This window comes from Halichoerus grypus, chromosome 2 (genome assembly GCF_964656455.1).
Source record: "Halichoerus grypus chromosome 2, mHalGry1.hap1.1, whole genome shotgun sequence".
Classification (NCBI taxonomy): domain Eukaryota; kingdom Metazoa; phylum Chordata; class Mammalia; order Carnivora; family Phocidae; genus Halichoerus; species Halichoerus grypus.
This window is the reverse complement of record NC_135713.1, coordinates 149,079,549-149,107,282: the sequence shown is the minus strand read 5'-3', so window position 1 is coordinate 149,107,282 and position 27,734 is coordinate 149,079,549. Positions and strand designations below refer to the sequence as shown.

General features: G+C 59.8%; 2 protein-coding genes across 4 annotated transcripts; both read right to left on the bottom strand.

The window, feature by feature from the left end:
• Positions 1 to 2,678: 2,678 nt before the first annotated feature.
• On the bottom strand, positions 2,679 to 10,590 carry TRIM11 (tripartite motif containing 11). Of its 2 annotated transcripts, none has more exons than XM_078067710.1 (6): positions 9,882 to 10,590; positions 7,862 to 7,957; positions 7,407 to 7,634; positions 4,646 to 4,668; positions 4,459 to 4,559; positions 2,679 to 4,019 (listed from the first exon to the last, which is right to left on the bottom strand). In XM_078067710.1, exons 1-6 carry the CDS (start codon positions 10,287 to 10,289, stop codon positions 3,472 to 3,474), a joined length of 1,404 nt encoding a protein of 467 aa, XP_077923836.1. In that variant the 5' UTR covers positions 10,290 to 10,590; the 3' UTR covers positions 2,679 to 3,471. The 2 variants fall into 2 exon arrangements, with proteins under 2 accessions (XP_077923836.1, XP_035975050.1); XM_036119157.2 differs by having other exon boundaries at positions 7,407 to 7,637; positions 9,882 to 10,589.
• An 841-nt stretch (positions 10,591 to 11,431) lies between these two features.
• Positions 11,432 to 20,164, bottom strand: TRIM17 (tripartite motif containing 17). 2 transcript variants are annotated; one of them, XM_036119158.2, is made up of 7 exons: positions 20,015 to 20,164; positions 16,372 to 16,805; positions 15,476 to 15,571; positions 14,870 to 15,100; positions 12,662 to 12,684; positions 12,467 to 12,567; positions 11,432 to 12,117 (listed from the first exon to the last, which is right to left on the bottom strand). In XM_036119158.2, the coding sequence occupies exons 2-7, from the start codon at positions 16,798 to 16,800 to the stop codon at positions 11,570 to 11,572; spliced, it is 1,428 nt and encodes a 475-aa protein (XP_035975051.2). In that variant the 5' UTR covers positions 16,801 to 16,805; positions 20,015 to 20,164; the 3' UTR covers positions 11,432 to 11,569. The 2 variants fall into 2 exon arrangements, with proteins under 2 accessions (XP_035975051.2, XP_035975052.2); XM_036119159.2 differs by having other exon boundaries at positions 16,372 to 16,802; positions 20,015 to 20,151.
• Between the last annotated feature and the right edge of the window lie 7,570 nt (positions 20,165 to 27,734).

The following is a 27,734-nucleotide window of genomic DNA, read 5'->3' as shown; positions in this document are numbered from 1 at the left end:
TTTAAAAAGTTCTTTATCAAGTCAAAAAATGGGCAGAAGATATGAAAAGACACTTCTCCAAAGAAGACATACAAATGGCTAAAGGACACATGAAAAAATGTTCATCATCATTAGCCATCAGGGAAATCCAAATCAAAACCACATTGAGATACCACCTTACACCAGTTAGAATGGCAAAAATGGGCAGGGAAAGAAACAACAAATGTTGGAGAAGTTGTGGAGAAAGGGGAACCCTCTTACACTGTTGGTGGGAATGCAAGTTGGTACAGCCACTTTGGAAAACAGTGTGGTGGTTCCTCAAAAATTTAAAAACAGAGTTATCCTATGACCCAGCAATTGCACTAGTGGGTATTTACCCCAAAGATACAGATGTAGTGAAAAGAAGGGCCATATGCACCCCAATGTTCATAGCAGCAATGTCCACAATAGCCAAACTGCGGAAAGAGCTGAGATGCCCTTCAACAGATGAATGGATAAAGATGTGGTCCGTATATACAATGGAATATTACTCAGCCATCAGAAAGGGTGAATACCCAACTTTTACATCAACATAGATGGGACTGGAGGGGATTATGCTAAGTGAAATAAGTCAAGCAGAGAAAGTCAATTATCATATGGTTTCACTTTGTGGAACATAAGGAATAGCATGGAGGACATTAGGAGAAGGAAGGGAAAAATGAGGGGGGGGGGAATTGGAGAGATGAACCATGAGAGACTATGACTCTGAGAAACAAACTGAGGGTTTTAGAGGGAAGGGCGGTGGGGGGATGGGTTAGCCTGGTGATGGGTATTGAGGAGGGCATGTGTTGTAATGAGCACTGGGTGTTATACGCCAACAATGAATCATGGATCACTACATCAAAAACTAATGATGACTAACTATGGTGACTAAAATAACATTAAAATAAAATAAAAATAAATAAAATAAAATAAAATAAAATAAAATAAATAAAATACCATTTTGTGGATGCTCTACTGACCAGGAGAGGTGCAGAAGGAGGGGAAGGGTTGCAGAGACTGAGCGCCAGCCCCAGCAGGTTTGGCTTTAGCGTTGGATTTTCTTTTTACCGTACTTACTAATGCCGTAAGATTAGAGTAGGCGCCCCGTTCCTGAATATTGTCTTCATTCCACTAAGCACAACCCAGACGGCCTGCTTCTCTTTTCTACCTGCTTTCTCTCCCGTTTCCCCACTGGACGGCTGAGCTAACAGGAAGCAAGGCTTCTGGGCACTCCAGGACACGGTGGGCTGTGTGTATTTTTGGAAGCTCTAGATGGCTGGCCACATCCCACACATCCTGGCTCTGCACTTGCATCCTTGCCGTATCCGCCTCTGGAGCACTCACCCACCCACTGGGGCTGAAAGCTGGCGGAGGGGCTCGTCAGTGGGTCGTGGAGGGGCTCACACGGGGTGGGGGGACATCTGTGACAGGTCATCACCCACCCCTCACATGGGTGTCAGCTCCACAGGCAGGAGCCTGCATGCTGCTGGAGAGGTCTGTCCACCATCTGCAACAGCGGATGGCATCCTTGGTCCTTGGAGGCAAGCAGGCAGGCCACATGGAAAGAGCAAGCATGTGAATGTCGGGTGCACCCTCGTGAATGGGCATCACTGAAGCTCATTCTCGTTCTCCCTGCCGCAGGGTAGCAGGGTGTGACAGCTGCACGTAGCCCACTTGGGCAGGAGGATTAATCTGAGCTTGAGGCAGGTGAGAAGCAGGTGCCCTTCCTCTACCTCCCTAAGAGCAGGATGTAAATTTAGGTGTCCCTGTCTCCGTCCTCCATGCCAGGAAGGACTGCTGGTCACAGGAGAGAACTCTAGACCCTATCAGCCTGGACATGGCACGGGGGGACCCCACAGGATCCTACTAACTAGCCTTCGTCTACCACTGTTTACCTCCATGGGGCTGGTGCCTTGAAGCCTACGCATCCCGACATGCGTCCACAACATCGTGTGCTGGTTGAACACGCGTAAGCTGCAGCTCCAGGCTCCTGCTCTGAGGGCCTCGTTTTCCTCAGGTCATCTCCCCCGGTACCCGAGGTCTGGGTGTCGAGAACTTGTTTTTCTATTGTTGATCTCTTATCATGGGGCTCTGAGCTAAGCCCTCAGAAGGGGGCAGCAAGTTTCCAGAGGGTCCGTCCTGGTGTCCCGCGTGTGGCCGTGTGCCTGTCTGTGCTCCTACCCATGAGGGTGTCCCTCCAGCTGGGTTTCCGATGGCCATCGTGCAAGTCCCAAACCCTCACAGCCCGATCTTGCTTCTGGGGAAAACAGCCAGTATCACCCAGATTCAGGGAGTGAGGCAGAGGGAAGTTGCTTGGAGAGAGGTGGGAAACTGCCAGAACCCAGGTCCACAGTGGGGAAACACTCTCCGGTGTATGTAATTTGAAGGAACTGTCGAAGATGGAATGGGGTGTGTGTGTGTGTGTGTGTGTACAGCAAAAAGCCCCAGAATGGGAGAATGATTGTGTAACCAAGTACACGGGAAAGTACTTAGCTACTGAACACAATGGCACCTGCAGAGTATTTTCAGGCTCTCTGAAAAAACAAGAAAACAACTCCTGAGGCCGCTGTGTGAAATGAACACACAGGAGAGCGCCCCTGAACCTGACCTTGGGGGTCCTGCCTCTGTGTCACCCCTCCCCCGCATTTCCTCCCCTCCCCCCAATTGCAGACAGTGGATTACAGACAACGGTTAGTTTATTTACTGTGAGAACAGTCCTTACAATAAATACAATCTAGTGGTACGAAGAAGCTGGGGCAGACCTTTAGGGAGGGTGACGCAAAGTCTGAACAAAGCAAAGACAAATCCCAGACTCTGGTAGCGAGAAGGTGTGTGGGGGGTGCTCTCTGAGGCCTCACCCGCCCCCAGGCAGGGCAGGAAGGACTGGGGACCAGGTACGCTGAGTTCTGGGGTGAGGAGGCCCCCAGGCCAGCGAGGAGAGAACTGCGAGGGTGACTCCAGCTGGGGGTTCTCCGAGCAGCTCGGAGGGAAACCGGGGGGCTTCTGTGCCTGCTCACCACGGACCTGCTCTATCTGAACCTCTGCAACAGGAGCCAGAAGCCCCCAGTGGTCTGTGCTCGGGGGAGGGGGGTGCTCGGGTGTCCTGCTCCCAGCTTCCTCTGGCCTATCACCGGGTACCCGGCTACTGCAGGGCAAGCCCATCCCGCCCCCCATTCTCCAGGACCAGACCTGCACACGGGCGCGAGGCCCTGGAGCTGCCTCCTGGCCGCAGCTTTCTGGAGGGATAGCTCCAGGGCCGCGGGGGGTGGCGAGGCTCAGGGCCCGGCGCTGGTGAACTCGGGTGTCTCAGCGCCCTGCGCCCGGACAGCAGGACCAAGCCGGCCCCGCACACGCGGGCACACGCTTGCAGGAGTGAGTGCGCACCCGCACATCCACCGGGCACCGTGAGCGCTTCCCCAGCTCAGAGGACCGCAGGAGATGCCCAGGTTCCCCAGCAGCTGGGAGGCCCCCTCACTGGGGAGCCAGCGAGTCCCCAGGCCCGCCTTTCAGCCTGCAGATGGTCATGGGGGTCGGGCTGCTGGACAGAGGCGAGAACAGGGCCCGCAGGGTCCCCGAGAAGGGGGTCTCGGGGAAGGCGTACAAAAGGGAGCCGTCGGTGGCGCTGTAGAAGGACAGGTGTCCGGCCTCATAGTCCAGGAAGATGCCCACGCGCCGCGGCGGGTCCCGGAGGGGGGCGAAGGCCCGCTCGGAGGAGTTGTAGTAGCTGCCCAGGAACACCAGGATCCAGAACCCGTTGCCCGCGAACAGCTCACCCTTCTCCTTGCGGTTGGCGTTCTCCCTGCACACGCCCAGCGCCCAGCTGGCCCGCTCTCCCACCTCCACCTCCCAGTAATGGCGGCCCGAGGTGAGGGGCTCCCGGCCCAGCACGCAGGGCCCGGGGTCGAACCGCTCGGGGCTGTCGGGCAGGGCCTGCCGCAGGTCCCCCCGCCGCACGCTCTTCCTGTCTTCCGACAGGACCAGCTCGGGGTTGGCGGTGTCGGGGTCCAGGGTCACGTCCCCTGCAGACGGAGCAGAGGTCGCCCCGTGAGTCTGCAGGCCTGCCCGTGCACCCCTGCCTGCGCGCTGTCTCTGAAAAAACCACCTAACGGCTTGCCCCCGCAACTGGGAACGTTCTAGAAAGTGGTCCGTGCTCCCCTGCGACACGCCCTTCTTTAGAGGACAGAAGAAACCAGGGGCTTCCTACATCCAGCTTCCCACACCTTCCAGTTCCTGGAGCGCGCGGCACTCCCCACGCCTGGGGGGCACGCAGGCGCTCCGGCACCCCTTGGACCCCAGGGGGCGGGGGGGCGGGTCTCACCTCCGCTACCCCTGCCCGCGTCAGCCCACAGCCCCTCCCCCCACGGGGGTTTCTGTGACTCGGGAGCCTAGGTTCCCTCCTACTGCAGACCCCCCCGGGCCCCGCGAGCGCGCAGGCGCCCGGGACCACACGGCACCCACCTCGGAATCTGCGCAGGGCCTCCACCAGCCCCGGAACCCTGCACACCGTCCTCATCTCCATGGGCACCACCTCAGGCGGCTGCAGCTTCACGTCCTGGACCCTGCAGGGGTGGTGCAGGCGTCACGCCCCGGGGCAGCCCCGCCCTGCGCCCCGCCCACCTTCCCCGGGAGAGGCCGCGGCGCCTACCTGCGCAGGGTGTCCCTGATGTCCTGTGGGAGAGACACACGCGGCATCAGCACCTGTCCCCGATCCTCTGATCCTCCCCACGTCCCGGCCAACAGTGCCCCCACACCCTTGTGCCGCCCGCTCTGCAGACACACACACACGTGATGAGAACCCACGCATGGGCTGCGCCCCATGCAGCTCAGACACGGGGACCCCTGAAAGCCTCTGGGCACGGCCAGCCCTGCAGACCTGCCCTCACTCCCTCAGCACACTCGGAGGATACAGCGCCTCAGCTACCGGCTCACCCACCGAGTGCCCAGCGCCCCAGGTGGTGGGACAGGCGGGCGGGGACCGGCCCCCCAGCGGGGAGCCATGCCCGTGTTGGCCCAGCGCTTCCCGCCTCCCAGGGCTCACTGGTGCCTGTGCCACGCACACCCCGCCCGCCCTCCCGGAGACCGTGCCACCCCCCTTCCAGGTGAGGCCTCTCCACTTGATGTTCTGCTCTCCCGTAATGACACGTACAAGCATTTCACTCAGCATCACAAACTAACCGTGTCCCTCGCATCGAAATGTTGGAGGCCCAACCCCCAGGAACTCAGAATGAGGCTGTATTTGGAGATGGGGTCTTTACAGAGGTGGTTAAGGTATAAGGAGGTCACGAGGGTGGTCCCGGATCCCGCATGACTGGAGTCCTTACCGGGAGAGGGGATCAAGGAACAGATACACACGCTGCCGACCACGTGAGGACACGGGCAGGAGAGAGGCCTCGGAGGAACCAGCCCCACTCACACCCGGATCTGTGACTTCTCATCCCCAGGACAGGGACACAATAAATTGTTGTTTAAACCTCCCGGCCTGTGGTATTTGTTAGCAGCCCGAGCTGACTGGGACATTCAATTACTTAGAACACTGGCTATTGATGGGAAGTCTTTGGTCTTTTTAGAACCACCCCCGAGAACAGCAGGTACCTGGCCGGTCCACACCGTCAATCACAGGGGCCCACCCGCGGTGATTCTAACCACGCACCAGCCATCAGGGGTGCAGAGGTAAGTAAGACATGGTGCCTGTAGAGGGTTTCCCTCGAGGTGGGAGATCTGCACACACACGAGTGATGGTCTGTGTGTGGGTTGGTTGGCGGGAGGGTACAAGACACATAAGGCCTCAAAGGAAAAGGGAGACTGCAGGTTTCTGAAGATACAGTGAGGGGGACAGTGCAGGACTGGAAGAGACATGTGCAAAGGGCCTGGGGCACAAGGAGCTTGGTGTGGGCAGCAGGCAAAGCAGAAAGAGCCTGTCCTTGGTAGTTTCGCGGGGTGTCTGGCCCACCCCGGGGCACTGGAAAGTGAAGGGGATAGTCCTGGTTGTCACAGGCCAACCCACTCAGGAACAGCATGTGTGGACATACCACACAAGACCCCCCCTGCCCCGAGGGTCCTGCAGGGGTCTTAACCTTAAGGAAAGGGGTTGGCCTCCATGTACACCACCTGGCCCCTTGGGAGACACATGTTCCTTTAGGAAAAGGCTCTGCACCTACACAGAACGGCTACACGGCGAGCCTGGAAGGGAAGCTGGGACCCAGGGTGTGGCCTCCTGATGTCACCCAAACCCTCACTTCCTCTGTCTGTGAGGGCACATCCCCTGCCCACCCCAGGTGCCAGAACCTGACCTGGCCACTCCCTGTGGTGGGTCTCCACCGAACACTGAGGTCCGATGGTACGGGCACACCTGACCTCCCTTATTCACACCAGTAAACTGGGGGGGGGGGGCTGCCCGGGGCTGCTGTCCTGCCCCTCCACGCAGCAGACCCCACCCCTACCCCCAGCACAGGCAAGGGGAAGCCCTGAGGCTGGGGGAGGGGTGAGGGGGACTCTTCCCTATAGCTGGCCACCCAGGCAAAGACCCCAGGTCAGGAGCGGTGAGCAGGTAGGGATGAGGGCAGTGGAAAGCAGGTAGGGGGCAGTGGCGAGCAGATGGCAGCAGGGAGGGGCAGCGGGGGCACAGGTGGTCACTTTTAGTATGAAATCCAAGAGTGCAGATGTCCCACACACTGGGACATCTAAGCTGAGGCCCCAAATCACGTTTCATACAGACCTGGGGTTCTCATCTCACTTCCGGGGCTGACCCCTCCTCCTTCCAGAACCTCCACTTCCTCCAGCTTCTCCAGCACCATTCACTTCCCCTGACCTCCTTGGCTGGCCACCCAGACCCTACCTCAGTGACCACAGCCTACTTCTGCCGACTTCCCTCACTCCCCCCCAGACACCCGCCTGGGGTTCTTCCTGTTTCCCAGGCCGGAAACCACCCGAGGTCTCAGCAGCGGTGGAAGGACCAAGGTCAAACCCCAGGAGGGCCGTCAAGAGCCTCTGCCTGGTCCCTGGAGGTCCTCTCAGCTCTGGGACTCAGGAGGGCCACCCCCGCGGGAAGTGCCCTGGGATGCGCACAGAGCGCATAGCGTCCTCGCTCCCGCCTGGGGCCAGGGGTCAGGAGCCAGGCCGAGTGTCCGGGCGACACGGGGCTGATGCAAGGCTCCGACAGGACACCTGCCAGGCTTTCTCCTCCATACAGCGGACCCGAACCTTTGGAGCCAGCCTGGTGACCCATGGACCCTGGATGCCACCCGCCACGCAGGCCGGCCCGAGCGCGAACGGGCTCCAGCAGTTCGGGACCTGTGTCCACCGCGCAGGACCCACGAGCACAGCCGCGGTCCCACGAGGGGTACCCGCCCTGGCGAGCCTGCGCCGCCCTTCACGGGAACGCGCGTGCAGGCGCGCGGCGCGCTCACCTGCAGGAGCCCCAGCGCCGGCAGCTGGCAGCGCCCCTCCAGCTCCGCGATGAGCTGGGCCAGCTGGGCGCTCTGCTGCCCCAGGCGGGCCGCGCTGTCCCGCAGCGGGGGCAGCACCTCCAGCTCCTCGTCCTCCAGCCTGCGCAGCAGACGCCGCTCGTCCTCCGCAAGCAGCCGGCGCAGCCGCTCGAACTCCGCCAGCACGTTCTGCCGCTGGCTCTCCACCATCTTCTGCGGGCGGGCGGACAGCTCGGCTGAGGGCCTGCCCCACCCGCGCCCGGCGCCCGCGCCCCGCGCCCCGGCCCCCACCCTCAGCCCCGACGCGGGGTTTCCGCAGGGTCCCCAACAGGGCTCCCGCCTCGTGAGCTGCGCGACGCTGAGCGCCGCAGTGCCCTCCGCGGGGGCTCAGGTGCCGGCCACGCCCCACCCGCGACCTCGGGCTCTGGGCCACCTGCCTGCCACAAGGCACAGGTCTCCTCAGCCTGCGCCTGGAACAGCAGTGCATCCTCCATTTGCTTCCGCAGATGCTCCAGGGACTTCTCCAGCTTCCCCTGCGGGAAAGCGAGACCACAGTGACCTTTGCTGTGTGGGCCCGGTCCCTGCTCCTGTCAGCGGTCAAGCCCGCAGAGCCTGAAGCCGGCTGGCAGGAACCACAGTCGTGGGCATGACCGGCCGACAACCTCAAATTAGCCAGCCAGGGCACAGCCCGGACAGCCAGGCCCCTTGCCGGAACGTCGTGTCCTGACCTCCCCCTAATCCCGGCCCCCTTACTTCTCCATGCCTGCCCTGGGCTCTCTGTAGGCCCCTAGCTGGCGCAGCTCTGCCCGACTAGACGCTCCGTCTGACGTCCAGCGGGACCCAGGCCTGGGAGGTGGTGCTTCCGGGACCCAGCACCCCAGGGTAGGCGAATATCAGGCACAGCCCCCCGGGGGGCAGGTAAAGACAGTTTGCTGGGCATCCCCAGGACGAAGACCAGCGAGGCACCAGCACCGTGAAGGGGTCGGAATGTGCCACCCCAGAGTAGGCCACTTTGCACACAGGGACGTCATAGGAAGGGCCCTCTTCCCTCCTCCTTTCTGCCTCCGTCTGTACCAGGAAGGGGAGAGCACTCAGCACAGATGACTCTTTGTCACAGATGAGTCTGCCTGAACAGACTTTTTTACTCGGATAACCCTGATCTTCCATCAGTCTCCCCCGCCCCAAGTCCTTAGGTCTTCCTGGCGCTAGAAGCCCAAATCCCCTTTCCTTTCTCTAGCCCCTGCTCCCCAGTTTATTATTCGACGTTAACATGGAACATAAACTCAGTCTAACTGGTTCTTTCACTTCTTCTCTGTGAAGCCCCTTGTGTCTATGAGATTGAAAAGACTAATAAAATGCACGTCTTTTCACTTGTTACTCTGCCTTTGTTGGGTTCATTTGCAAGCCTCGTGCAGCGAACCTAACAGGTTAGAGAAAAAGGTTTTGTCTCCCCTACAATAGGAAGGGGTAAGTGCTGTCCCAAGGGTCTGTATCGGGCCAGCTGGGGGGTGCCTCTGGAGAGCTGCTGGTCACTCTCTGCCCTCATGATCACTTTGCGCTCAGTGACAGGAGTGCGCACTTGCTGGGCTAACACAGAGGGTGGGGTATCCCGCACGTGTGCTGTGCCCTAGAGTCGTAAGCAAGACTGTAGAGATCTGTCACAACGAGTCCACTGATGCAGATCGGGTACCAGTTTGTTCTGTGTCCCAGAGCTTGCTCTGTAACAGCGACAAAGTGGCCAAGCATTGACTCAGTTGCCAAACCATGTCCCCGGAGCACCCAGCACGCACACGCTCCTGGCCAGGAGCAAACCGCATTCACAAAGCTGGAAGGGTGCCACCCAGGCACTCCGTACCTCGGTTCCAGGAGTTCCGAGGTCCGGAGAGCAAGGCAGATGACAGTGGCCAGGGGAGTGTTTGCCCCGAGGCTCTCAGCAGTGGGGTGAGGGTTGGTTTGGATTTTAAAGACAGGCATTTCCAGAACAGATGGAGGCATCTCAGCCTAGTCAAAGCGGGGCTGATCCCTGGCATGTCGGATGGCAGAAGCGGCCCCAAGTATCCCACTCACCAAGCCTGGTGGCCGCAGCAACCCTGGCACCTGACCCGCAGGGCAATGGCTCTGTCCTCCACCCATCCTGGCCTGGCTGACTTCCCACAGCCCAGCCTTGCCCACAACCCTTGTCTGTCTACCTCCCTACGAGACCAGCTACCTCTAAGGTTCTCCTCCTGCTTTCTCCCGCGCTGAGCTCCCTCCCCGCCAATGTTGTCACACCTGCCCGGTCCCTCCAGACTCCCACCACGGGAAGTCCTAGCAGGGCCTGCGCCTCCCAGGGAGCACGCCTCTCCCTGATCTCCGGGCTGGCGGCCCAGGCCCAGGAGGGTGCGGGTTTGGGACTGGCCGCACGCACACCCTCTGTACCCCCCCCCCCCGGGCCTCCGGCCAGGCCCCGCCCCGCACCTTGAGGTCGTCGGCCGCGTCCTGCAGCGGGCGCACGCGGTGCGTCCAGTGCTCCCCCGAGCGCTCGCAGGCCGCGCACAGCAGGCGCAGCTCGTCGCCGCAGAAGGCGGCCAGCGGCTCGCGGTGCGCGGCGCACACGCCCTGCGGGACGGGCGACGGCGGGTGCAGGCGGCGCGCCATCTCGGCCATCTTGGCGAGCGGGCGGTTGGGCCGCAGGTTCCTCTGCGGGGACAGCTCGCGGCACTCGGGGCAGGCGTACGGGCCCTCGGGCTGGCCCCAGCAGCGCCGGATGCACTCGCGGCAGAAGTTGTGGCCGCAGTCGGTCATCACCGGGTCCGTGAAGTAGTCAAGGCAGATGGCGCAGGTGGCCTCCTCCTGGAGGTTGGTGGACAGGTCGGGGGCGGCCATGGCGCCGGCGGGGCGGAGGAAGGCGGCGCTCTCCGCCGGCTCGGGCGGTGGCCTCCGCCGCCGGGACTCTGGAGAGCGCGCGGGGACGCGGGGGCTCCGGAGACGCGTGGCGCAGGGCGCCGGGCACGCGGGGGCTCCGGGGGACGCGGGGTTCAGGCCACCTGAGGTCGCGAGGTTCAGGGCACCGGGGGACTCGGGACTCAGGGCTCCGGGGACGCGGGGCGCAGGGCTCCCGGGACGCGGGGCGCAGGGCTCCCCGACGCGGACAGGAAGAGGAGCCGCGGCGGAAGCAGGAAGCAGCTGGTTTTTTTTTTTTTTTTTTTTCCTCCTTTGGAACAACCCGCTTTAGCCTCGGATTGGCCGCGGCCTGTCACGCGGCCCGCGGGCGGGACAGAGTTGGAGGCTGTTCACCCGGTGACCTCGCGGCGGCGCTGCCCCTGCCTGCGCGCGCTGGTAGCTCCGGGGCGCTGCTCCCTCGCGTCCCAACCGGTTGCAGGACCCGGGCCATCGGGGCGCCCCGCACGTTCCCCGGGCTCCCCACCCAGCACAGCGACTGCGAGGACGAGGGGGGCCTGAGGCTGCGGCGGCGAGCCCCAAGCCGTGCCCCGTGCGCCCCTGGGCCGGGCACGATCGGGCACTCTGGGCTGCGGGGGGAAGGCATACACTGAGTGGGATTCTGGGGTGCCCGGCCGGCCGCAGGGTTGTGAATGCGCCTGAAACTGCAGAGAACGGCGGGTGGAGAGGAGTCTCTCCCACCCATGACCCTTACTCTGAATTGCGCCCCGGCTTGTGCAGCTTAACCTCCCTTGAGGTTTTTAGGGATCAGTGTGGAAAGTTTCATTTTCCCATCACCCCCCCCACACACACACACACCCGCGCAAGGTGCAAACATGGAATGTATGGAAGACAGAGCAGGTGGACCCTGGAGGCCGCGGCTCTACGTAGAACACCCCGAAGTCAGCAGAGCCGGTGCGCGGGCTCCATCCCTAGGTGGGCGCGGGTATCCCAGGGACAGCTTTTAAAGGCAAGCACGCCACACCGCGCCTGGTACTGGAAGTCCTTACTCAGAATCGGTCCACTAGGAAACTCAGAGGCTTTTTTTCCTTTATGAAACACGTGTGAATGAATATAGCCTCTTAACATTTTAACTGCTTTAATCAGGATCATATTTCATCTTTGTGAAACCGCCAGACGTAAGCCTGGCAGGTGGCCTGTGCTGAGCTGGGCCACCTCACCTTCCCGGGAAACCAGGACCCCCCGCACTGCCCCAGCCTCTGCCCCTATCCCTTCACCCACAAGGTCACTGTAGAGATGACCATCTGGCCTGATTTGGGGGCCCCGAGGCAGAAGAAGGGTTGCAGGGGGCCGGAGAATTCAGGCTGGGTGTAGGTGTGTAGGTGGGACCCGTCCTTCAGGTTGTAGAAGGACACGTCCCCTGCCTCGAAGTCCAGGAAGACCCCTATGTGGCTGGGGGGCTCGGTCAGCGTGACAGGGGTCGGGGCGGATGTGACCGGCAGGTACTTCTTTCCCTTGCACAGCTGCACCACCCAGAACCCGTTTTCAGGGGACTTGGGGACCCTGTCCCTGCGGCTCACGTTGTCCCTACACACGCCCAGCGCCCAGAGTGCGTCACCGGTGAGGTTCATGCCCACCTCCCAGTAGTGCCTTCCCGCGGAGAAGGTCTCCCGGCCCACGGCACAGGGGTAGGCCAGGAATCTGTCCTTGCTGTGGGGCACGCCCTCCAGTGGGGCGGTCAGGTAGCGCCTCAGGCGGCTCTCGTAGAGGAGGAGGTAGGGGTATGCGGTGGTGGGGTCGGGCACCACATCCTCTGCAGACAGGCCCGGGGCCATGGGAAAAGGGGCCGGATCATCCCTGCCGTCCCTGGCCATCCCCTAGGCCTCCCCAAGGCTGAGTCCAGCTGTGAGCCTGGGTCCCTGCGTGGGTCCCTACCCCACCTGTCCATATTAGTGGTGCTAAGGAGCTGGGGGTCAGGGGGCCGTTTGGGCGTCTCCATCCGTGTCCCCATAGGAACAGAACGGAGAGCATGGCCCTGGAGCAGAAGCTCAGGGCCCAGAGCGTGACTGGCCATTACGGAACAGTCGCCCCAACTGGTGGCTCACGCTGAGTGACTAGGGGCGGGGCGGGGAGTAGCCGAGAGCACCGGGGCCCCTGCTTACCTTGAAAACTCTTGAGCACCTCTATCTGCCCGGGGACCCTGCAGACCGTCCTCAGCACAGTAGGGGTGGCCTCCGGGTACTGAATACTCAGGCTGTTCTTCCTCCAGTGGACACAGGTCTCATCATTGTCCCCTCTGGCCCCACGTGGAGCCCTCCCTGCGCCCATCACTGCCTCCCCCGCAGGTGGCCATGTACCTGCTCAGGAGCTCCTTCATGTCCTGTGAGACAGGGAGCGGGGAGGGAAATGGGCAAGGCCTCGTGAGGAATGTGGGGCGTCATGGCTGCATTTCCGGTCTGCAGAGCTAGAAGGGCTTTATGATGTTCTCCTGGGGCCCCGTACCCACTTTCCAGAGCGCCACCCTGCCGTGGCCGCACACAGGAATCCTCCACCTCTGGCCACCGGGCCCCCTGCCCTCCCCCTGTAACTGAGGACGCTGGAAGCTGTCCTGCTCACGAGGGGCGATGAAGGTGTGGGGCAGCGGGGGCGGTGGGGGGACGTGACTGGTGACCATAGAATGGGGCCTTTTGTGCTTCAGACGTCTGCCTATTAGCTTGCAGACCAGCCGCTTTCTAATGGAAGACAAAACGTTCCCCAAAGTTTGGGCAACTGTCTAACTTGTCTGCAGCAGGTGGCTCCCTAGGCCCAAAGCCCACGGGAGCTCAGGACGACAGACAAGCCCTGGGACCGACCCAGGCAGGCAGGATGTCCAGCGCCCTGTGGCGGCATCTGCCTCTGGTGTCTCAACACGCCTGTGCGTGTGTGTGGAATCTAAGCTGTTGCTGTGGATCCCCGAGCCTGACAGCTTTCCCACCTGTCGGCCACCGTCACCCCCCGCTGTCAGGGCCTCGCCGGGCCAGTGAGCCCTCGCCCCTATCACCGCCCTGGGCTAGGAAGGGAAGGGACACAGTCTGCGGGCCTGGGGCCTGGGTAGAGGTCCTCCAAATGGATACGCCGGGGCCCCAGCCCCCAGGGCCCCAGAAGGTGGCTGTATTTGGAGATGGGGTCTTTACAGAGGGGGTTACGGTAAAGGGAGGGGACTAGGGTGGGCCCTGATCCCAGAAGATCAGAGTCCTTGCAGGAAGCGGGGTTTAGGACACAGACACAGAGGGACGGCCCTGTGAGGACGCAGGGAGGAAGGAGGCCTCGGGAGGAACCAGCCCCGCCCACACCTGGAGCTCAGACTCCCAGCCCCCAGGACGGGGAGACAGTACACATGTTGTTGGAGCCTCAGGCCTGCGGTCTTTGTTACGCAGCCGCAGCTGAGTCAGAGCCTTCCCTGTTTATATTTGTTCTGCAGTCAGCCGGCCCTGAGCACACCTGGGCCTGAGCTCCTCCCCCACCAGCCAGGTGAGCAGGGGTGCTGAGGGCTCCCCTCCCGCACCAGCTAGGTGAGCAGGGGTGCTGAGGGCTCCCCACCCCCGGCCAGGTGAGCAGGGATGCTGAGGGCTCCCCTCCCCCACCAGCCAGGTGAGCAGGGGTGCTGAGGGCTCCCTACCCCCGGCCAGGTGAGCAGGGGTGCTGAGGGCTCCCCTCCCCCACCAGCCAGGTGAGCAGGGGTGCTGAGGGCTCCCCACAACCAGGTGAGCAGAGGTGCTGAGGGCTCCCCACTCCCAGCCAGGTGTGCAGGGGTGCTGAGGGCTCCCCCCCCCGGCCAGGTGTGCAGGGGTGCTGAGAGCTCCCCCCCCCGGCCAGGTGAGCAGGGGTGCTGAGGGATCCCCTCCCCCCCCCGGCCAGGTGAGCAGGGGTGCTGAGGGCTCCCCACAACCAGGTGAGCAGGGGTGCTGAGGGCTCCCCCCCCGGCCAGGTGTGCAGGGGTGCTGAGAGCTCCCCCCACCGGCCAGGTGTGCAGGGGTGCTGAGAGCTCCCCCCCCAGGGCCAGGTGAGCAGGGGTGCTGAGGGCTCCCCTCCCCCACCAGCCAGGTGAGCAGGGGTGCTGAGGGCTCCCCTCCCCCACCAGCCAGGTGAGCAGGGGTGCTGAGGGCTCCCCACCCCCGGCCAGGTGAGCAGGGGTGCTGAGGGCTCCCCTCCCCCGCCAGCCAGGTGAGCAGGGGTGCTGAGGGTTCCCCTCCACTGCCAGGTGAGCAGGGGTGCTGAGGGCTCCCCTCCCCCGCCAGCCAGGTGAGCAGGGGTGCTGAGGGCTCCCCACAACCAGGTGAGCAGGGGTGCTGAGGGCTCCCCACCCCCAGCCAGGTGTGCAGGGGTGCTGAGAGCTGCCCCCCCCGGCCAGGTGTGCAGGGGTGCTGAGAGCTCCCCCCCCCCGGCCAGGTGTGCAGGGGTGCTGAGAGCTCCCCCCCCCGGCCAGGTGTGCAGGGGTGCTGAGAGCTCCCCCCACCCCGGCCAGGTGTGCAGGGGTGCTGAGGGCTCCCCTCCCCGGGGCCAGGTGAGCAGGGCGCCTGCCTCACCTGCAGCATCCGCAGGGGCGTGTGCTCGTCCCTGTCTTCCAGTGGCAGCAGGAGCCTCTCCAGGGCGTGGCTCTGCCTCTCCAGTGTGGCTGTGCTCTCCCGCAGCCTGGCCACTACCTCGTCCTCCTCCTGCTTCAGGGCCTGGAGGAGGCACTGCTCCTTCTCCAGCAGGAGGAGGCCCATCTTCTCAAACTCCAGCAGGATGCGCTGCCTGTGCTCATTCACCTTCACCTGCGGGGGTGCGGGGGTGGATGTGAGGCCCCGCCTGGGGACCTGCTGCCCCAGGTGTCCACTCTCTTCCTGGCCAGCTGCACCCACCAGCTGGGATGCTGGCAGCCCTCCACCCCAGGGCCCTGACGACCCCCAGAAAATGAGCCGTCCCTGGAGGGGTGGGAGCGTCTGTGGGGTACTGGGCGGGGTATGCAGTGGACCCTCGGTCCCGTGTCCATGCCGCAGCCAGCCTGGGCCGAGCGCATGTCCCGGATCCTGATTCTAGTGGGGCCTCCGAGCTCTGGGTGCGTTCTCATCCACACAGGACAGCGATCTCCCCCCGCCCCCCACCCCACGAGGCTGCTGTGTGCGCACACCCCAGCCCCCAGCACCTGCCTGCCACTCGGCCAAGGTCTGTTTCTCCCTGGCCTGCAGCTTCCCTGTCTTCATCATCTCCTCCTGAAGGTACCCCATGTCCGCCTCCAACTTCAACTGTGGGACACAGACAGCAGGATGTGGGGTCAGGGCCCCTCACACCCTGGCATCTGGACGGCATCCCTGAAGCTGCACCCCCCCCAAAGAACACCGTGAGGGGGTGCTGGGGGTGGACACACGCCACCCGAAACGTGCCCCTTTGCAACAGTTATTTTGGGCTGGAACCAATCGAGAAGGAACAGCGGCAGAAAGACACCTTCCCAGGGCTCCCCTTTTCTGAATGAGCACCCAAACTTCTGAGAAGTGAGAGGTGCCATGAATCCCCTCTTCTGGGAGGTTTTATGGCCAAATAGGAAGAAGGACCATGGGCGCCAAGATGCACCTGCACTAATGCCCCTTCTCATCCATGAGTTTCCCTGTATTCACTGCCTGCTGTGGTTTGCATGTGTCCTCCCAAGTTCATGTGCTGAATCCTAACCCCAGCACCACGGTGTGAGGACCGGGGCGGGGGGGGGGGGTGATGAGGCCACGAGGGTGGAGCCCCAGGAATGGGATTAGTGCCCTCGAGCCTCCCGCCCAGTGAGGACACAGGGCAAAGACTGCCACCCAGGAACCAGGACGCACTCTCTTCCCCAACGGTGCTGGAGCCCTGACTGGATGGACCTGGGTAGGGCCTTCTTCAGCCTAGACTCCCGAATAACCATGGCCTGGCTGCCCACGTGGTCGTGGGAGCGCGCAGACACTCACCACGCGGTCCCACACCTGGGCTGTTGGTTACGGCAGCCGTCCTCCTGCCTGCCTTCTAACGTGTGCACTTGCCCCCTCGTGCATTCCCCCGCCCCCAGCCCTGGACCCACCTTGTACTCCTGCACGGCCTCCTCGATGGGGACCACCCTGTGGGGCCGGTGCTCCCGGGACTCCCTGCAGATGACACAGATGGGGCTCTGGTCGTCCTCACAGAAGAGTCTGAGCAGCTCCTGGTGCACCCTGCACAGGTCCCGGCTCTGCAAGGCTGGGTGCTGCCGCGCCATCTCGGCCACCTTGGTCAGCAGGCGGTTGGGATGCAAGTTCCTCTGGGGGGACAGCTCACGGCACTCGGGGCAGGGGAAGGAGCCCCTCCGCTTCCTGCCCCCTTTCCTGCCTTTGGCCTTCTCCCAGGTTAGCCGGATGCACTCGCGGCAGAAGTTGTGGCCACAGGCGGTCATCACGGGATCCGTGAAGTAGTCAAGGCAGATGGAGCATGTGGCCTCCTCCTGCAGCTTTCTGGCAAGTTCCAAGGCATCCATGTCTCCTGGGGAAGGAATACAATGTCCTCACACCCTCCTCCAGGGACTCTGTCTTTGGCCGGCTCCACCCACGTTAGGGAGAATCATGCTAAGCTGGTTTAGAGTGCCCCCCAATATGATGTCTGACCTAGTTCCTCAGCCCCCCACTGACCTGTCTAGAGCAAGAATCCTGTTAGGCCAGTCTGGCAAGAATCCCCCTCCCCATGGCACCTCTTCGTGATTTTCCATCACTGACCCACCCCCCCCCCCACCCCTCTGCTCTTTGGCCATAAATCCTGACTTGTGCCCCCTATGTTGACATGACCCAGTTCTCTGTGGGGATCTCTTTCCCCCTATTGCAATAACCCTGAACAAAGTGTTCCTACTGTTCTAACTATGGACCGGCTGTGGTCTTCCTTGACAAGGTGTAGTGTGCATGCATGCCCAGAACATAGACACACGAACACAGGTGCAACCGCAGGAACACACACTGAGGCGCACCCACACAGTATGCACACATGCACTCACACAAAGACTGCCCACATGCACAGGGCACGAGCACACGCGCTCACGGTATACACACATGCACACATACACACATGCACAGGGCACGAGCACACGCGCTCACGGTATACACACATGCACAGGGCATGTGCACAGGCACACACAGTATACACACATGCATACATATACACACATGCACAGGGCATGAGCACAGGCACACACAGTATACACACATGCACATACACACATGCACAGGGCACGAGCACACGCGCTCACAGTATACACACATGCACTCATACACACATGCACAGGGCACGAGCACATGCGCTCATGGTATACACACATACACACATGCACAGGGCATGAGCACACGCACACACAGTATACATACATGCACACATACAGACACATGCACAGGGCACTGCACACGCGCTCACGGTATACACACATGCACATATACACACATGCACAGGGCACGAGCACACACAGTATACACACACGCACACATACACACATGCACAGGGCATGAGCACACACAGTATACACACACGCACACATACACACATGCACAGGGCACGAGCACACGCACACACAGTATACACACATGCACACATACACACATGCACAGGGCACGAGCACACGGTATACACACGTGCACACATGCACACATACACACATGCACAGGGCACGAGCCCACGCACACACAGTATACACACACGCACACATACACACATGCACAGGGCACTGCACACGTGCTCACGGTATACACACATGCACACATACACACATGCACAGGGCACGAGCCCACGCACACACAGTATACACACACGCACACATACACACATGCACAGGGCACGAGCACACACACACAGTATACACACATGCACACATGCACAGGGCACTGCACACGCACACACAGTATACACACATGCACACATACACACGTGCACAGGTCACTGCACACGCACACAGTATACACACATGCACAGGGCACGAGCACACGCACAGACAGTATACACACATGCACACATATACACACATGCACAGGGCATGAGCCCACGCACACACAGTATACACACATGCACAGGGCACTGCACACACAGTATACACACATGCACACATACACACATGCACAGGGCACTGCACACGCGCTCACGGTATACACACATGCACATATACACACATGCACAGGGCACGAGCACACACAGTATACACACATGCACACATACACACATGCACAGGGCACGAGCACACGCACACACAGTATACACACATGCACACATACAGACACATGCACAGGGCACGTGCACACGTGCTCACGGTATACACACATGCACACATACACACATGCACAGGGCACGAGCACACACAGTATACACACATGCACACATACACACATGCACAGGGCACTGCACACGCGCTCACGGTATACACACATGCACATATACACACATGCACAGGGCACGAGCACACACAGTATACACACATGCACACATACACACATGCACAGGGCACGAGCACACGCACACACAGTATACACACATGCACACATACACACATGCACAGGGCACTGCACACACACACACAGTATACACACATGCACACATATACACACATGCACAGGGCACGAGCCCACGCACACACAGTGTACACACATGCACACATGCACAGGGCACGAGCCCACGCACACACAGTATACACACACGCACACATACACACATGCACAGGGCACGAGCCCACACACACACAGTATACACACACGCACACATACACACATGCACAGGGCACGAGCCCACACACACACAGTATACACACACGCACACATACACACATGCACAGGGCACGAGCACACGCACACACAGTATACACACATGCACACATACACACATGCACAGGTCACTGCACACGCACACAGTATACACACATGCACAGGGCACTGCGCACACACACAGTATACACACATGCACACATACAGACACATGCACAGGGCACGAGCACACACGGTATACACACACGCACACATGCACAGGGCACTGCACACACACACAGTATACACACACGCACACGGTATACACACATGCACAGGGCACTGCACGCGCGCACACGGTATGCACACACACAGGGCTCATACACGCGCACAGACTTTGGCCTGCCACTACCCCTGACCTCATGCCCTGGAGGTCCAAAGCCGCCTAGGCGGGTCACCGGGGGCTACTGGAGCCCTGTTAGAGGCTGGATTTGCACATCATTCCTGGGCTGCACTCCCCACCCCAGCTCCTGTTTCTGCAGTCATCTGAAGGGGTGGGGGCTGGGTGCCTCAGATATTCCACGGTCCCTGAGAGGGGCTTCAGTTTATCCGGAGCTGTCTCTGCAGAGACTTTGGGGTCAGTCTCTCTCTCAGCTCTCAGCCACCCCGAGGTGCACTGCTGCACACCCAACAGAAGCAGAGGGAAGCGCGGCAGGCTGGTGGGCTGGGGGCCCGGCTCCGCGCGGAGCCGCCCCAGGGCCCCGGGTCAGTGACGACGGACAGGCTACCCTCCGGCCCTGCTCCTCTGTAAATGCGGGGGTGGGGTGGGGTGGGGAAACTAGTTCGCCCTCTGCTTCCACTTTGTAACCATCTTCAAAGCGGGGTCTGCTACTGGGCCGGCAGTGCACGCGGTCCCGACCTGAGCCTCAGCGCCCACCGGGTGACCACCCGCCGGCCTCGGGGTCTTGAGGAACTGGTACTCACCGGGGAGGGGGCCGCGGGCCGCACCTCGAAGGCCGTCCGCAGCCAAGCGCGCAAAGAGCGCCCCGGAAAGCCTGCGTTTGCGCGCTGAAGACCATCGGAGCGATGGCCACGGGGGAGCAGGGCTTTGTGGCGTCAGCAGGGGCGGGGGCGGCCGCAGGGGCAGGGGCGGGGGCGGGGGTGTGAGTTGTCAGCAGCCTGAGGGTGGGGGCGGGAGCCTCTTGACAGGCGAGGGCGAGCGCTAGCGCAGAGTTGGCGGGGGTGGGGGTGGGGGGTGTAGAGGGTTCTGGCAGCGGGGGGGGGGGGGGGGAGTGGATGGTAGGGACTGGATGGGGAGAGGGCATAGGCCAGTCGGGAGGATATTTCTGAGAGGTAGGAGATAGCGGGGTGTGGGCCTGCGGGGCGGGGAGCCGGAGGTGGATCCCCAATGCGTAAGACTAGAGAGGAAGAGAGCAAGTCTGGGCGCCCCGTTGGGGGAGGTGAAGGGGTTGAAGAGGTCTCTGCAGGGGAGTGGGTAGATGAAGGGGGTCGCGGGGGTTGAGAGCAGGGTGGGTGCCCCGTTGGGGGAGATGAAGCAGTCGCTGGGCGGCGGGAGATGAAGGGAGGTCGCCCCGTTGGGGGAGATAAAGGGGTCTCTGGGGGGGGCAGATGAAGGGAGGTCACCCCATTGGGGAAGGTGAAGGGGTCGCTGGGTGGGGGGAAATGAACAGGGGTCGCCCCTTTGGGGGAGATGAAGGGGTCTCGGGGGGAGATGAAGGGAGGTCGTCACATTGGGGGAGGTGAAGGTGTCTCTGGGGGGCAGATGACGGGGGTCACCCCATTGGGGAAGGTGAAGGGGTCGCTAGGTGGGGGGAAATGAACAAGGGTCGCCCCGTTGGGGGAGGTGAAGGGGTCTCTGGGGGGGATGAAGGGGGGTCGCCCCGTTGGGGGAGATGAAGGGGTCTCTGGGGGGGAAATGAACGGGGGTCGCCCCGTTGGAGGAGATGAAGAGGTCTGGGGGGGGAGATGAACGGGGTCACCCCGTTGGGGAAGGTGAAGGGGTCGCTGGGTTGGGGGAAATGAACAGGGGTCGCCCCGTTGGGGGAGGTGAAGGGGTCTCTGGGGGGCAGATGAAGGGGGTCACCCCGTTGGGGAAGGTGAAGGGGTCGCTGTGTGGGGGGAAATAAACGGGGGTTGCCCCGTTGGGGGAGGTGAAGGGGTCTCTGGGGGGCAGATGAAGGGGGTCACCCCGTTGGGGAAGGTGAAGGGGTCTCTAGGGGGGAAATGAACGGGGGTCGCCCCGTTGGGGGAGATGAAGAGGTCTGGGGGGGAGATGAACGGGGTCACCCAGTTGGGGAAGGTGAAGGGATCACTGGGGGAGAAATGAACGGGGGTCGCCCTGGTGGGGGAAATGAAGAGGTCTCGGGGGGGAGATGAAGGGGGTCACCCCACTGGGGGAGGTGAAGGGGTCTGGGGGGAGATGAAGGGGGTCACCCCATTGGGGAAGGTGGAGGGGTCGCTGGGTTGGGGGAAATGAACAGGGGTCGCCCCGTTGGGGGAGGTGAAGGGGTCTCTGGGGGGCAGATGAAGGGGGTCGCCCCGTTGGGGAAGGTGAAGGGGTCGCTGGGGGAGAAATGAACAGGGGTCACCCCGTTGGGGGAGATGAAGAGGTCTCGGGGGGGGAGATGAAGGGGGTCACCCCATTGGGGGAGGTGAAGGGGTCTGGGGGGGAGATGAAGGGGGTCACCCCATTGGGGAAGGTGAAGGGGTCGGTGGGTTGGGGGAAATGAACAGGGGTCGCCCCATTGGGGGAGGTGAAGGGGTCTCTGGGGGGCAGATGAAGGGGGTCGCCCCGTTGGGGGAGGTGAAGGGGTCTCTGGGGGGCAGATGAAGGAGGTCGCCCCGTTGGGGGAGATGAAGGGGTCTCTGGGGGGCAGATGAAGGGGGTCGCCCCATTGGGGGAGGTGAAGGGGTCTCTGGGGGGCAGATGAAGGGGGTCGCCCCGTTGGGGGAGGTGAAGGGCTTCTCAGCCAGGCCTGCAGCAGCCCTACCTCTCTGGTGGTGGCTTCACTAGTGGTCAGCGCCGGGTAGAGGGGAGGGGGCGGCTTCCAGATCCCGGGGTAGGGAAGGAGGGGCCGACCGGAGGGGTGGGGGGGCTCCAGGCAGGGTCGACCCCTTGGGGTGTTGCCACCGCCGGAGGTGGCTTTGGCGGGTCGCTGCCCCCAACCCCGACCTAGCCCTGGCTGGTGGCTGCACACCCCCAAGTCCTGGGTCCTGGGGGAGCGGACAGATGAGGGAAGTGAGCCTGGGCCCCCACAGGAGGGCAGGAAAGCAGTTGTGCAGGTGTAGACGCACGCTGGGACAGTCTGGCCGCTCATCCCCGTGTGTGCACGCGCCTGGGCAGTGCAGGGGCGAGGGGCGACAACTTGCTGATTCTAATCTCCCCTCCAGGAGGCCCCAACCCCTCTGCTGTCCTTTCCACCAGAAGGGCGGAGGGTTTCTTTCATTTTAGGACATGGAGTCACAGAATGTTTAAAACTTTAATTAAAAATTTTAGGAAAACACAGGAAAGCAATGGATCCCATACTAACACCTTTTAGGGTGGTTGCTGTATCTGTCGTCCTGTCTTGTCTGGGAGGAAGAATGTTTGTGTTGTTTGAGCAAACCCCCGACACCCCTGCACTCACCTCCACCTGCTGCTTCCTGTAGGGCAGGAAATACCTGGAGCCTACCGGTTGCAGTGACAGCAGACCGAGTATCCGGAAAAAACACTGCGTGTATTTTGCATGCGTTGGGAGCCCGCCAAGGAACTAGCCGGCTTGTTAAATGGTAGAAGGCTTTTCGGAACATAAGGTGTACACCTGACTTAGTAGGGGAAACGGAGGGGAGCAATGGCCTCTATGGGTCCAACAAGCAGGTCCGTTTAGGAAAGGCAAGTGGGTTTTGAGGAGAACGGGAGGTAAGAAAGCTTGTGACCCTGTTTGTCTGTACGGCTATGAGTGGTCCATCTCCTTCGGGTGGGAAACCGCTCCCAGAGGGGTTTAGGGCAGCCTCATTTCCCAGACTTGCTTTTAGTCTAACAAGAAAGCTCCCAGGAGGCTTTCTTTTGCATCTGTTGAATCTTAAGTGTCTTTATCTTAAAATAATGTGGCTATTTTGGGGTCTGGAGTGGCCCCCGCACTTCCCACGCATCTCCAAAACTGTGTTTCTTGCATAACCACCACACAGAGTAACTCCTTGTTTTATCTGCCCTCTGGTCGTTACCCAGAGTCCACCTGTTATCTCAACAGTGGCTGTTAAAAAAGTTGGTTTGAATCAGGATCCAAACAAGGTGATGAGGTCTTTTAGGACTTTAGGTTGGTACTGTTCCTGTTCTTTTTCTTACATATTTTTCCTCGTCCTCCATCATCTAAATGCCAGTGACTGCAGGCCTCAGGGCAGGTGCCCTATGAGTCTGTTACCTTGCTTCTTTAGAGTGTTCCTGATGTTATCCCTCCATCCTGGGAATGCCTTGCCAAGGGAGGTTTGCTTTATTTTTTTAAAAGATTTTATTTATGTATTTGAGAGAGAACACGTGAGAAGAGGGGAGGTGCAGAGAGGAGAGGGAGAAGCAGACTCTGTTGAGCAAGGAGCCCGATGCGGGGCTCGATCCCAGGACTCTGGGATCACGACCTGAGCCGAAGGCAGACGCTTAACCAACTGAGCCACCCAGGTTCCCCTAGGGAGGTTTGCTTTAGAGCTGAGTTTTGCACCAGGGCTACACAGTAGGATCCCCCCCATCTTGCCCCGGGATTTTTTTTTAAGTAGACTCCATTCCCAGGGGCTCTAAATCATGACCCTGGGATCAAGACCCTAGCTGAGATCAAGACTCAGATGCTCAACCAACTGAGCCACCGAGGCGCCCCAGCCCCCGGGAAGCTTTAAACAACCCTGTGTGGGGGCAGCTCAGAATCTCTACGGAGGGGCCTGGCACCGCTATTTGTAAAGCTCTCAGAAAGCATCTCACTGTAAGAACAAACACAATGAAAAGTAAGAGGTTTAGGTCTCCTTGTGGAACATAAGAGACTCCCCCACCCTTCCCCTTCAGAATTTCTTTTTCTGTCCCTTGGAAATGCATGCAAATCTTTTCAATGGCTAAAGAAAGACCTGGGAGTGTCTCATGGGTGTTCTGGTTGGATGCTCATTCAACAACAAACTTGCTTTCTCCTTGCTTTTTGTGGAGACGTTTTCTGGGTTGGGAGCAGATTTCATTGTATGTCATTATATTTCTGCGGCAATAACGTGCCACCACAGTTGGAAGTAGGTTGGTTTTGGACGTGATCCGATTCACTCAAAGATTTGGATGTTTTGTTTGCCACTTTTAGTGAGAGGAACAGAAACACAAAATTAAAGTCTGAAAGGAAATATAAAGTTTCAATTGATGATTTTTGTGCATTCAGAGCATTTGTTCTTCTAAGGTGTAGGAAAGGGAAATCTTTCTCTCTACCCTCTTAGGTTCTAACCCTGAGGCCTGTGAATTAAACAGGCAAACCACAGAATAACAGAGGAAAAGCATATGCATTTTTACTTGATGTTAATTTTTTATGTGCCTGTGGGCTTCACAGTAAGATTTCCAAAACCCAAAGCAACAGACTCGGGGGCTTATGTACAATTTTAACAAAGGGTGATCTATTGTGCAGAACCGACAAGACAAAAGGGAGTTTGGGTGGTAAATTGTGGGTGGTAAATGTATGTGGGGAAACCAACTAAATCAGGGTTATTTAATAAGGTTGGCTTATGCAGACTCATCTGGGTGCTGCCTCCATCTCTGGTGATAGGGTTATTCTCCTTTTCCTGGTACAGGGATGGTGGAGACACCTTCACAAGGGGGATTTACGTCCTGTTTTAGGCAGGAGAAGGGCAGAAAGCTCATCCTGTGTCTGCTTTTTCTTACTTGCCTTCGGCTCAAAATCATCCTTATGCCAAACTGGCCTTTCCGGGGGTGACATGTTTTGATCCCCTTCAGAGGTTATAGTCAGAGGTAAACTGGGCACTAGGTAAAGGGGGTAAAGACAGTTTTTACTCAGCACCATTGCAAGAGCGCAAAGATGCACAGACTACAACAGAGCTGAGCTGCAAACACAGCAGAGATGGCTGGAGATTTGGACCAGCAAGCCGAGAGAGGGGCTCAGCTCCAGCAGGATGCTAGAGACGGGGTGGCTTGTAAACAACAGAAACGTATTGCACACGATTTCGGAGGCTGGGAAGTGCAAGATCGAGGTGCTGGCAGATCCAGTGTCTGGTGAGAGCCCAATTCCTGGTTCACGGACGGAGTCTGCTCCCTGTGGATGGGGCAAGGGTGCTCTCTGGAGTCTGTTATAGGGGCGCTAATCCCATCATGGGGGCTCTATCCTCAGGGCCTCGTCACCCCCCAAAGCCCCGTCCTCCAAAACCCATAACACTGGGGGTTTGGTTTCAACATCTGATTTTTGGAGACACAGCCTTCCGCCGATGGCATTGGCCCATCAAGATCCTTGCTCTGGCAGAGATGCATGAATATGTCAGAAGCGGGGGTTGAGGAGCTAGATCAGGCATCAAGGAGGGGGTGTTTCGCCAAGCGGACCCAGCAGGATTCTTGCTACAACTGGGCTGTGCAGGGTTGGACACGGAAGCCCACGGATGAGGTCTTGAGGAGGACAGGGCTCAGAGGAGCCTGGCTGGTTGGGTCAGGAGAGTCTTTGTGAGATTAAAGCTTGAGCTTGCACGAAGATCCCCTGCGGTCTGTGGGAGCGGAGGGCTATGTGCACACTCTGCAGGGATGTCCGAGGCCGCTGGGGGCGGCATCCGCATTCCTGTATACCTTAGGGGCAGTATTGTATGGAATAAAGCATGGAGGAAATTGAACTACGTTCAGTGTCACTTTTGGGTGTCATTTCCCCAGAGCTGTGGACTCTTGGTGTCAGACGGGGCCCCGGTGGTCCAGCCACCTCGCAAAGCAGGACCCTTTCTGCAGTAACCCTCACAATGGGCACCCGGCTCCCAGTGAATGAGATGCTTGCCTGTCCTCTCGCAGGAATCTGGGGGGAATGATCTTAGGTCAAGTGCACAACCGTGCAACCTCAAGGCCTGGTTCCGGTTTCGCCTGTCTTCTTCTACCTCATGTTGTCCTTCCAATGTCTGGAGGTCTCAATTTCTTTTCAAAGATTATTCATTTATTTGAGAGAAAGAGAGAGAGCACAAGCGGAGGGAGGGGCAGAGGGAGAGGGAGGGGCGGACTCTCCGCTGAGCAGGGAGCCCGACACAGGACTTGATCCCAGGACCCTGAGATCTTGACCTGAGCTGAAGGCAGACGCTTCACGAACTAAGCCACCCAGGTGCCCCTGGAGGTCTCAGTTTTGTTGTTCACCCCACACCTTTCCCCTGGCCCCTCTCTACCAGATTATAGCCCCAATACTTGCGTTGCTGTCGCCATTTGTTGCTGATGTGATTGTTTTTATCTGTCGTTACCAGAGAACCTGCTGTATCTGTCAGGATTTTGTGGCCAAAACAAACAGTCCTGCAGCCCGGATGCAGCAGATAGCCACAGCAAAGGTTATTTCTCACACTCACTACATGTGCACCATGGGCCTTGTGGGGGGGGAAATCTTTCCTTCTACCCTCTTAAGTTCTGTACCCGGGGTCTGTGAATTAGACAACAGCCAGATTAATAGGTAGGCATACAAATTTTATCTTATGTTTTTAATTGTATGTGTATGGGGACTTTGCAGAAAAGAAGTGAAAACACAAATTGGCTTCTATACCATTTTAACAAAGGCCGATAAGCTGTGAAGTACCAAAGAGTTGTTCATGCAGACTCATCTCAGTCCCATCTCTGGTGATAAGAGTCACTGTCCTCTTCCTGGCACAGGAGAGGGGGCACCTTTGCAAACAGAAATTGTCTGTCCAAATAGGAATTTCTGCTTTGCTTGTAGAGAGAGAATAGGCAGGAGGGCAGAGAGCTCCCCCTGTTTGCTGTTTCTCAGTTGCCTTCAGCTCAAAATCACCCGTCTGCAAAGTGGTGTATTGTGGGGTCACACATCCCGATCCCCTTCAGCCTCTTGGTGATTGCTCTGCAATCCATCCTCACGCCGGAGGCCAGGTCACGGCCTCTACCATGGGATGGGGGTCACCAGCGAGCAAAGCCAGTTATTCCAGAACATGCAGGAAGGTTGGTCCTGCGGCCTAACGAGGGCGCAGTTACTCTGAGCCATTGGGACCCGAGCCACAGGCTCTGTAGTGATGGCTGGAAGCGTCTGTTTGGGTCTCTGCTACCTTAGCAGGTGGCGGCAGCCTCCACAGGCCATGTCTCTGCTCCTTCCCACATCCCAGTGTGGATAGCTAAACCACGGAGGCTTCCTTGCTTTGGGATCTGCTGTTACCCCTTTCTGGGTAACCCTCTTCATGGCAGAGAGTCTGTACCCTCTCGCCCCGGGCAGTGGTGGGCGTGGGTCAGATCTCTTTCTTGGGGTACTTCTAGTCTCCACCTGCCTCTCTTCTTGGGGACCGGGTCGCCGGACCATCGGAGGCAGTTCCCGGTGGGGCCCGTCAGACAGGCAGGGGCAGGTGCACAGCTGGAAAAGCCTGGAATCCAGTTCCTGGCTTCCTGGACCAGCCTCATGCGACAAGAAATGCAATGACCCACGGCCCCCCGAGGCTCATGCCTTTCAGCTTTACCCCCCAGAGCGAGAGCGAAGGAAGTCTCTCTTGCCCCCACACCTAGAAACTC